General features: G+C 34.5%; 1 protein-coding gene across 2 annotated transcripts; it reads right to left on the bottom strand.

Annotated features, from left to right (window-relative positions):
• Positions 1 to 3,065: 3,065 nt before the first annotated feature.
• LOC139845619 (kinesin-like protein KIN-13B) lies at positions 3,066 to 7,316 on the bottom strand. 2 transcript variants are annotated; one of them, XM_071835880.1, is made up of 12 exons: positions 6,930 to 7,316; positions 6,498 to 6,722; positions 6,228 to 6,407; positions 5,961 to 6,068; positions 5,413 to 5,490; positions 5,235 to 5,316; positions 4,969 to 5,128; positions 4,584 to 4,886; positions 4,279 to 4,497; positions 3,741 to 4,092; positions 3,586 to 3,651; positions 3,066 to 3,488 (listed from the first exon to the last, which is right to left on the bottom strand). In XM_071835880.1, the coding sequence occupies exons 1-12, from the start codon at positions 7,101 to 7,103 to the stop codon at positions 3,312 to 3,314; spliced, it is 2,124 nt and encodes a 707-aa protein (XP_071691981.1). In that variant the 5' UTR covers positions 7,104 to 7,316; the 3' UTR covers positions 3,066 to 3,311. The 2 variants fall into 2 exon arrangements, with proteins under 2 accessions (XP_071691981.1, XP_071691982.1); XM_071835881.1 differs by having other exon boundaries at positions 6,498 to 6,719.
• Positions 7,317 to 12,095: the final 4,779 nt, after the last annotated feature.

The following is a 12,095-nucleotide window of genomic DNA, read 5'->3' as shown; positions in this document are numbered from 1 at the left end:
CTAAATTTTTTGTGTTATTTCTTTGTCATATTAGTTGTGTGATTTATTCTTAAACCATTAAATTGGTATCGAATGGATTCATTTGTTAATAATATTTTTCTCTTTTATAATTGAACTTAACACAAATTAGTTTCATACTCCCTCCGTCCCATATTAATAGTTCATTGACAAAAAAACACACATTTTAAGAAATTGTCATAAAAGTACTATACCGTCTGTTACTTTTCAGTTTTACTCATACATTTTCTTTCTCCTTTAATTCTATTCACATACATTAAGGGCATAATGTAACTTAAGTTTCTTATTTTTTTTTTTTTCTATTTATGAAAGTGAATTATTAATTTAGGACATCCTAATAATGGACTATTAATATGGGACTCATGAAGTATTTTAATCTGCTATAAAAAATAGGCATATTTATTATTTTTCTATTCAAGATGTAAATGGTTCTAGTATAAACTTTTATTATATACTCCTTGTTTTTCATGTTTTTATAGGTTATAGATACATCTGTAATGTAATCGTATATTCTTGAAACTACTTAAAACTTCTAATAAGTTAATAGGTTATTAATATAGAAATTGTAATATGATATCGTGCCATAAATGGTCCTACTAATGGCAAAAAAGGTATCCCAACTAATTTATCTGACACATTTGTCTTAAAATGCAATGATGGTTAATAATGCGATAACAATTTGTAAAGTTTTAGGTCGGTTGGCTATGATGATTTTAACGTGCTTGGTTGAACGTGTATTTTTAGGGATAGTTCAAATGTTTAGTTGTTAAACCAAATATGAACATTATTTAATCTTCAACCTCTATTTTTGTACAAACAAAGAAATACAAAATACATTTACAACTACAATTACGATGTAGTTTCGATAGCCTCAAAAGAGATTTCAAATTAAAATCTTATACTAAGAGCATATTTTGTAAAAATAATCATTTACCAATTTAAGTGTTAGATAATCGTTTATATATTGTCTCGCAAGATTGACGTTATCTATAAAATATGAAATTGTAAAATAATAGAGTATAAAAGATGTGCCCCCATCAAACCATATCTGAAGCTTCTGAAATATTATTCCAACAAGGAATTGTGTTCATCCATTGGCAAATGTTGTTAAACATTTGGATAGCTACTTCACAATGTATAATTACATGTGAACTGCCCTCTTGATCCTGCAAACAAGATGAACAAAGTGTGTTTGGGATCAGTGGCGAAAGCAGGAATTTTTTTTCACCTGGGGCGAAATTTTTTTTAAAGCGTATCAACTTTTTTTGATAAAATATGGAGGTTTTGGGGAAAAATATGGTGAGTTTTGAGCAAAATGTGAAGGTTTTTAGGCAAAATATGAAGATTTTGGGGCAAAATACGGAGGTTTTGGGGCAAAATATGGAGGTTTTGGGGCAAAAAAAAAATTCACCGGGGGCAAAGTCGAAAAACCCAAAATTTTTACACTAAAAATTGCAAATCGAATGCCCCCCCCCCCCCCCCCCCCCCCCCCCCCCCCCCCCCCCGCCCCATGCTATTTCCGCCACTGTTTGGGATGTCAATGTCAGCGTAGAACTTATGTTTTCAATAAGGATCCTTTCGAGAAGCTTTGACTGACTTCGAATACGCAAGTTTCAACATTGTTCCACAGGAGGACCTATAATGTGCTGGGGAAAGAGGAGACTAGATTAAACAATCCAATCACAAACGAAAAGAGACTGAGTAAGCTTTCATAGCTACAACTTGTAAGAACATACAAATTTCAGAAAATTACAATTACAAATACATATAGAAAGATGAAGATCATATCATTTGTTTCGCACTGTTTGGGATGTCAATGTCAGCGTAGAACTTATGTTTTCAATAAGGATCCTTTCGAGAAGCTTTGACTGACTTCGAATACGCAAGTTTCAACATTGTTCCACAGGAGGACCTATAATGTGCTGGGGAAAGAGGAGACTAGATTAAACAATCCAATCACAAACGAAAAGAGACTGAGTAAGCTTTCATAGCTACAACTTGTAAGAACATACAAATTTCAGAAAATTACAATTACAAATACATATAGAAAGATGAAGATCATATCATTTGTTTCGCATCTCCTAGACAGGTAGACAATTGGTTTCTACATCATTTACAACATAACTATAGAACTTAATCGCGTTCATCTCCACGGGACCTAAAGTGTAAAGACGGCCTACACTTCTCCAACAATCAGATAGATATATCACTTTCAAACGTTAAAAAATCATACACATTCCATGATCCATACCACAATCTAGCAATCCCTAAAATGAGTAATTCATAATCCAGCTCACAACTAGTCCATTAAGAGGCAGCACAAAAGCTAAGCAGATAAAATGGAACACCAAAAAAAAAAAAAAAAAAAAAAAAGAAGCAAAAATAACAGTCAAAACAATTGAACAAAATAAACTATGATCCATAAATTCCAGGCAGCAAAATCCATAACAAGTTATACCTGAGATCACAAAATTAGTAACAACAAATAATGTGGAGTACAATAATCTCCCTACACAAAATAGGCTTTATCTATACCGAATACCACTTCCAGTTTTATTTGCACGGATCTCAAGTAAAATGATTGCATTCGTGTTTCTTATGATCGGAGCTTTAGTATCAGTGAATGGAGTAGATTCAACTCAAACCGTCAAAAAGTTTCGGTGATAATTTTTATGGTGTCGATATTTTACATTGTTTATCAGGTTTGTCGATCAATGAAAACATGTGAGTTGGCGTCGAGTAAAGAAAGTTTCCGTTGGTGCAGGAATTATTTTCAGCAGTTTTATTCACTTCCAATCATAAGAAACACGAAGGCAATCCTGAATTGAGATACTCGGAAAAACAAGGTTCGTATGCCTCCACGAGCAAGCTCATCTTCTACTCGGGAAATGATATTTCCACTCACTATTTTGATAAATCCACTCATCGTGCAATAACTACTTGTACTATGTTCATTAAAGTTGTACATAATGAGTGGATTTATTGAAATAGATAGTGGAAATATCATTGCCCTACACAATAACTTTAGCCAAAAAGCAAAAAATAATAAAAAAATAATTCAGTATGAATTAAAAAACATGAGTCTGCAAAACAACACTGCTTTACAAGCATCAAACAATAATGAATGACAAGATTTGACCATAATAAGCATGCGACATTCGAGAGTAACTTGCAACCCAAATACTTTGTAAACCCTAACAACCTTTTATACGCCCTTGGTTAAATCACATTTGACTGTAAATCTGTAATACAGACACCATACTCGGTACTCTTATAAGATCCTATTATACGACTTAGTTACCAGACGAAACTATAACATCATGCTCCTTAAGACGCTTCTGAAAATGAGCCAAGCGGTTCTGTAGCTGTAATATTGCTGCAGCCTTCTGAGCCAATATTGTGTTCAATTTGGCCACATAATCGTCTAGCTGGTTTCCTGGTTCATCTGCCTCCACCAGCAGATTCATCTCCTACAACCACAAAAAAGGAAAAGGAACAAATTTAAGTAACAGAAATCGAAAGAATTTATATCCAAAAATATATATATATTATGACTTTAGGCCTTACCACTCGAACAATATCCATGGTATCCTCAACTTGTTTCCGATGCGCATTTACAAGATCTTCCTCCTCCTGAATTTAAATTTTCTTGTTATCGTGTGAAAAATAATATAAAATCAAGAATATTTATATACAGTATCAAATTAGTGTAGAATCCATACTTTTAAAAGGGAATCCAACTCATCATCAGGATTCCAGTTCCTTGATTCAGCTTTAGGTGGCGGCTCCTTTGACTTAGTTTGACCGTTTATTCTTCTGTTCTTATCTTGAGCGTTTGAGATGTTGTAAGATTCGACTTTTGTGTTATTCCTCCATGATGGCTGCTGCTGCTCGGCCTCGTAGAACTCTTCTGTAGTATCATAATCATCTTCATCGGCTTGTTCAGTATACGATTCAACCATGACATCATCATACGAAGAAACTCGAGGTAAGACAGTTGTCGACATCGACACTGAAGTCGGTTCCTTCGAATTATATGTGTCTCTCTTGTTCCCTTTTGAGAGGCTTTTCACCCTTTTAAATAAAATAAAATTATTACAACTGTTAGTCATGGTCACTGTGATGTACAGGACAGAACATGAAATAATCCATACCAATACGTACCCATTTTGACACATTACCCAACCCGCCAGATGTGTTGGTCAATTTACAACCTATATAAACTGAGGGTGAAAACAATATAACAGTAATCATAAATACCTGTCAGCATATCGTAAGGTATTAAGGGTATGCTCACACGATCCAGCATTTGGTGAAATGCAAGATATCATAACAGTTCTCGAGTTTCCAACAAACGAATCCCTCAAAACTTCGGTTAATTTACTGCCTCTAAAAGGAATATGACCTTGATCGTTATCAAGTGCTCGTATACATTCCTTTAACGCGAGCAAACTTTTATTAATCTCGGCACCCTCCATTCTGCATTACACATTTCAAATCCCACATCAAAAGTTATATTCAAATAATAAAAATATAAAAGTGAAATGCAATGTCCTTTTTGGTACCTTGTCTGCTTATCATTGTCTGTTGTATCGGCACCACGTTCACTACCAGCAAGATCTATGAACGAGAGTTTGCCGACAACTCGAGGTGGTTTAGTTTCGTTTCCATCAACGGATCGTTTAACAACAAGTTGAAGAATGGCATGTGATCTAGAAGATTCCTCATTAGCACCCGTTGTGCCCGTACTTCGTGTTGCATTACCTCTTTCGATGAGCTCCTTAATTGTTTCCACATCAGAGACTTTATATTCTTGCAAACCGACTATGCATACTTGTTTACTACCGTCTTCTCTCATGCACAATTTTCTACAAAACAATTAAATACTTTGTTAAACAACCAAAAACCAGAAATTTGATTGATTAGTTTGAACGTAGTACTTGAACTTACTTCCTATCGTTGAGGAGATCATAAAGTTTGCCACCGTATATTTCAAAGAAGCTGAAAAACAACTGAAAACCTTGGCTGCGATATGTATGATTTACGAGCCTCAAAATATCCCGAGATGCTTTAAGAGGTAACGGCTTCATCGTAAACGTCTTTCCACTTCCTGAACGGCAAAACAAATTTTTCCGGTTACAAATAAAATCAATAATACTAAAATAAAATGGGAACGATCATATGGGCCGAACAAAGGTAATCGAATGCTCTCTTACCTGTTTGTCCATACGCAAAACATGTAGCTTTAGTACGTTGAAAAATTATTGGAACAATGGGCTCAACGGTTTCACGATAGACCTATGAAGACAATTAATGAAAGTTAGTTATTATGTTAGTTATTATTTAGAAAAACCATGTAAGAAACCACTAATCTTAAACAAACAATTTGCTGACCTCATCATTAGAAACCTCCTCATTTAGTACTGCATCAAATACAAATTCATGCTTCTCCATGTATTCTGTCAGATCAACCTGCACAAGTTATGATGAGACAACCAAAAATATAAAATAGAATGATGAAAAATCAACGATTGTATGCAAATTAAAGTTATCGTTGATTAGTTAATTCGTATGGTAAAACTTCACTTCAACTAAATTCACTCAAACAAACAGGAGAGTTATTGATCGTCAACATCCGATAACATTTTTTTGTCATTTTATTCTTGTCTAAAGAATAACAATTATAATTTTGACTTCTGTTTTCTCTTTATCTTTACAACTCTAATTTTTCTTTTTCTTATTCATACACACTCGTCTCTTCTACTTGTTTTTTTCGCATGCTTTCTAGTTTTAGTTAACCTAATAAAATACCATCCTGTTATATGTATGTGCGATCTCACATATACATAAACACACACAAACAAAAAAAAACCATATTTTCAATATTTTTGCCGGCAAAGGCACACACTAATGTATGTGTGTGACTTTGTTATAGTACTAACCTTGAGTTTTGTCTCATGAACCGTAAGGCAACTAGAATGCGTCTGGGTAGTAATAATATCTTCCTCATTCTTTGCTAACTCCTTTTTGTTTAACGGTCTCTTACGCACCTAAAAATCCAAAACCCCGATGTAATCATTAGTCATAAAATCATAAACAATGAATAACACGAATATAAGATAACATTCTAGTTACACAAAACAACTCTCCACTATCGTGATATCAAAATAGGGTGTAGTTTAGATAATTTAACAATAGGGACAACATACCACAACTTTAATCTTTGCAACGTTGCCCGTCTTCTCTTTCTCAGGAGCAAAACTTCTCATAACGTTATTATCTCGAGTTTTATTGGCTTGTTTATTATTACCAAAATACGACTCTGCATCATCATAACTTTTTCCCCGATCATTGTACAACGGACCACCGTATGTTCCAGTTACAGGCATCTTAAAAAAAAGAACAAATAAATAAACTATTGGAACCGAATTTAAAAACATATAATAAGTTATTCAATTCAATAGTGCAATAAAACGCACCTCAGAAATAAGCTCAGTATCGAACGAATGTAGATCTAAAAGACCAGGACTGAACCCATTAGGATCATCACCGCCATTACCAACGGGCTTTTTCTGACGTCCAGGTGGCGTTAATGGCTCGGCAAACAAATCACTACTGCCGCTTGATGTCCTCTGAACACCAACATTCCTATTATTGTTATACATTTTCCCACCTTGACCACCATAATATCCAAAATCCTGCTGCTTAATTAACCAACAAAACAAATCATATCAAATTCATAACCTAAACCTACCACCAGATCTATTATTTTTGGTCAATCATTTCAATTTCATTTTTTTAAATATTTATCTTTACAAATTTGGTAATTATCTGGGTGAGTACATACAGATGATGTAATATTTCATATTAAGAGTACTAAATAAATCAACATTACAAGATAAAATACATACAGATGAAGAAGTGTTTGATGATGGTTGTTGTTGAAGATGTTGCAAACCAGCAGACTGTAACCATCTACCATTAGATGATGATGATGTCACATCTAAAAAATTATCAGAGTGTTGACGGTGGTGGTGAACTGCAGATGCACCGGATCTTTGCCCATTTCTACCAACCGCATTCATTTGATTACAATTGATAAACACCCAAAACCCAATTAATCAACAAGATTTGATTTTTTTGGTTTTCTTGAATTTATTTGGCACAAAGCCAACTGCTTTTGAAATTAATGATGAAATTAACTGAGGGATTGATGGTGGGTCAGTGTGGAATTGAATCTTTATGATTTCAACGGTGGGGATTGGATTAAATTGGTGAGAAAAAGATGTGATTTTGAAATTTTGGAGACAAGGGTTTGGAGTGTATCTAATTGCAGGGGTCAGCTTGGTTCTTGATTAAGTCAAAATTTGAATTTAATTTTTCCGTGACATACTGACATGTGGTGGATTGTAGAGTGTTTTGTACTTACAAAATGAGCCCTATAAGTTTATACCAACTTACATTTAGGTCCTTCAAACGTTGATTTATATTTTTCATGTCAACTTAAACTCATTTTGTCCACTTGGTTAAGTTTAAATCCAGTTTAGGTTCGAACCATAGTTTTGAGTAGTGAATAAGTGATTACAATAAATAAGTGTTTGGGCTTCAATATTCTTGTTCAAAAATTAAAAGAAAAAATTATAATGAAGTAATAACTTAAACGAACTTGAATCTTATTTAAACCTTTTATTTTATTTAATTAAAAGACAATTCAAATATCTGTAACATAATTTTTTTTCTAACACATATGTGTAATTGTGTATATTATTATCCACCTATCCACCTATAAATTTAAACGCATCTCTATGATTGAAGGTGCACATAATACCACTAGACTAGACGAATATTTGAGTTATCAGTTATAAACCTTAATTAAGATGATTCTCAATCATGACATACTTCATCCGCAAAATTAAATGTCACATCATAATCTAATCAAAATTTTCTCAAAAAATTTAAATCAAGACTATTCACTCTAAATCATTAGATACTTTCTCATAAAAATTAAGACTCACTATATTAATTAGTTAACAAATGTATAAGTAATAAACCTAATATTGCAGCACAAGAAGGAGTGACGATTTCAGAATTAAAATTCACTGGAGTCCCAAATTCTTTTCCCAGTACTAATTTAAATGCTACTTAGTGGTTGTTTACTTGAAAAAAACTATAAATTCTAAAAAAAAAAAAGTGCGAGATCATATAGTTAAAACTGTTTGAAGAGAATAGTAGTTGTAAAAAAAAAAAAAAACAAAGAACCTTTTAATTCTGAGAATATATGAGATCCTATAATTATACTTAACGGTGCCCCATACAATTTGAAAATTATTGTGTAATAAAGATGTTCAAACAAGTGATTTCTCATGACTCCACGGACTTACAGGTAGATACGCCCTGACAAGAGAGTTGACGGCTACAAGGGCTAACCCTAGGACTCGAGAACGCCAACCAAGCCCCTTATAGTTTGAGCTGGGCGGCCAGGGTGTACAAGGCGTTGGAAGTGTTCTAACGTTGTATATACATAATATTAGACGGTGTAATCAAATGTAGTTGTCACGCTAGCAGGGCCGTCTCAACAATTTAAAGACCTAGACGAAAATAAAAATGAGTTCACATATACGTTAATTTTTTTTACTGTGCATAAAAAAATAATACTCCGATCTATCTATTTATTTACTTATATTGTATTTTACTATTTAAAACAAGGTATTTTAATTTTAAATGACAATTTTTTTATTTAATTTAATTAAATATATTAAGAAAAATATTTACATATTCAAAATTTTGGACCCTTCTAAAATTTTGGGCCCTAGACGATTGTCTATCTTGCTTATGCTCGAAGACACATCTACACGCTAGTTTTCCTATTAAAACTGGAGAATTGGTTATTATTTTTTTGAAATATTGGTCATGATGATTTTAAAATGATATTTGAGACATAAAGAAATTGAAACATCATTGCATTTATCAACATCGAGTGCTCTTATTTGTCATCCACACATGCGTTAGGAGGAAACTATTCACACATCATCGTCACATTGGGTACCCTGTGTGCCTTGAATTAAACCGAAAGGCTTAAGGCATGCGTTGTATCACCTCAATAGAATTCTTGAAAAATCCCCCTTTCAGGATTCGAACCCTCGCCCATTATTTCAAGGACGTGAGCCTGAGATCAACATAGGAGTTGTACCATTCAGGCAATGACTCGATGAAACATCATTGCATTTAATCTTGAAATGGGTATCAATTTGTGTTTCTTGTATTTCATGGAAACCACAATATTAAATTCGGTATCATTGTCTATTGTCTATATAAATACAACAAATACGATATCACACATAATATTTGGATGATAAATACGACTGATTTAATTTTATAAAATTTTGCACGAATTATTAAAACAATGCTTCACAATGTCACGCTGATCGATTTAATGAAAACAAATACAAAAGAGCTACAACGTGTCTACAGTGTTCAAATAAAAAAGCATTCGTCCATTTTCATAATTACTTAATGGGTTTAGTGGTATGATTAATTATTTGACAAAGTTTATAAAGTGTCAAAGTAGAAGAATAGGTCATATTATGTTGTCCTTTGGAAGTTGGAACCATCAACTGGTTAATTAGTTGTTAAGTCTATTTTTATGTTATCTTAAATCTTAAAAGTAAGATGCTAAATTTAGACATGGAAGTTAGGAATTTGTTTTAACAAATGGTAATGCATGGTAAAAATGAACTTGAAACGGGTTAATTAGTTGTTAAGTCTCTTTTTCATCATCTTCTTACTGAATTCTATAAAACCAAAGTGTTTCTTGGTGTACATGATTGTTGTCACGTACACTCACCTTTGTGATGTGTTGGTGTTCATAAAATAACATTTAAGAATGGTACAAACATAAGTTGCCGCAAAGTAAGTTAGCATATCGGGTTTTTTACGCAACTCATATGTCTCCACGTTAAAGTTGTTAGCCTAGTTATTTAGGGCATTGTTAGCCCATGTCTTTCCATTGATTGGGCCTAGCCCTTTTTGTATTATTAGGGTATAAGCTTATATATATATATGCCTATGTGATGTACGGGATATTTCATCAATTAATAACACAATTCTCCAGTTAACATGGTATCAAGTCAAGATCTCAAACCCTAAAAACAAAACAACACAAAAATCACACGACATCTTCTTCTGCCTTCCTTTTCTTTTCTTTTTTTCTGTAACTCTTTCTTCCCTCTACTTCATCTTCTTCACTCTAAAACCTTAATCATGTCTCCTAAAAAATATGACAAGATATACACCGTCACTTCCGTTCATCACTTGATTCCCGTAAAACTTGATCTTACAAAATTAAATTACTCACATTGGAAGACATTGTTCACAACTCACTGTGCCAGTTTCGATGTCTCTGATCTCATACTACGTCCATCCACACCCGAAGAACAAACCAACCCCGATTGGATCAAAGCAAACGCAGTGGTATCCACTTGGATATATCTCACTATATCTGAATCCTTGCTCGAAAGGTTGTTGAACTCCGAACCTGCAACCGCTCACGATGCGTGGGTCTTCCTAGAAAAATTATTTCTCGACAATAAACAATCCAAAATCATGGAATTGAATGCCGAACTCCGTGTCTTAGATATGGCTAATCTATCTGTTGAAGAGTATTTTCGCAAAGTCGATCGTATAGCTATCCAACTCCGCAACCTCGGCAGCAAAGTTGATGACAGATATCTAGTCATGTATGCGGTTAACGGTTTGCCGGAAAAATATACTCATGCCTCTCACATCATCATTCATCGTGATCCTTTTCGTCACTCGATATGGTTCGTTCAATGTTGGCTATGGAAGAAATGACCCTCAGTCGGAAAAACCGCTCCATGACCGAGTCTCCGCTGAACCCGTCGAACCCATCGGCGCTGGTGGTTCATGCTACTCAGCCCGCACCTCCGTCTAATCAACCACCTCCTGCTACCGAAGTTTGTGGCAACTATTTAAAAGGTTTTTGCCGCTTTGAAAACAAATGTAGGTATTTACATACTGGTTCTAGCCGTCGACAACCTAATTCAACATCTGTCAACTCAAACAGGCTAAATGCTATTAGCCAGGCTCAATTATTAAACCTCATCACAGCCCAACAGAAACAACTCCAGGCCCAGTCTACTAGACACCCTTATGTGTATTCTGTTTCGGCCCAAAATGCAGGTCCTTCATATGGACTTCCTTCATACGGGCCTCCAGGTTTTAACCAACAGGCCTCGACCCAGCGAGGGTTATTACCAAACCCACCAGGTTTTCAAAAGGCACAACCCAACTCTTTTGGGACACATCAGGCCGGTCAGCCCACACGCCCAACTGCTCATGCTTCCTTTGCAACTCAACAGCCCTCTTATGGTTCGTTCACTGTGGACCCGAACATGCAATCGCAAGAGACCATTTTACCTAATGCTTTTAGTACCATGACTCTCCAGGACTGCGATACAGCTGGGTGGAATATGGACACTAGTGCGTCCACTTATCTTACTTCCTGCATTAATAATCTAAGTACCGTTTTTTAATAATTGCAAATATCTGTCGGTCACCGTCGGTGACGGGAATACCATTCTCGTTACCAACACCAGCCATAGCTTGTTACCTGACCCCCATCGACCCATACACTTGCATAATATCACACCCCCAGTTAGGGCCTGGGCGAAATGTGACTTAATACCAAACAAACCAACATATTATAATAGACGAGAAAAATACTAAATGATAAAATTATCTTTATTGAGAGTACGCAGCGGAAAATGAAATATCGTTAAAATGATGGAAGTAATAATAATGTAAATGTTCAAATGCAAAAGTAAATAATGCGATATCTCTTGATCCTATGTCCAAGTAGCATCACATAAGCAGTAAGAAAGAAAGCTTGAATCAAACAGCACCTGAGACAAAACATGCTAAAGTGTCAACCAAAAAGGTTGAGTGAAATCATAGGTTTAACAAATAAGTTTGACCGTTGTTTTATAGCACAAGATTTAGTTTATAAAGTTGATCTCGCAGATCAAAAAGTTATGCCAGTGCGTGATATTTAGACTAAA

This window comes from Rutidosis leptorrhynchoides, chromosome 4 (assembly GCF_046630445.1).
Source record: "Rutidosis leptorrhynchoides isolate AG116_Rl617_1_P2 chromosome 4, CSIRO_AGI_Rlap_v1, whole genome shotgun sequence".
Taxonomy (NCBI): Eukaryota; Viridiplantae; Streptophyta; class Magnoliopsida; order Asterales; family Asteraceae; genus Rutidosis; species Rutidosis leptorrhynchoides.
The sequence above is the reverse complement of the archived record's forward strand: the minus strand, read 5'-3'. Positions and strand labels throughout refer to the sequence as shown.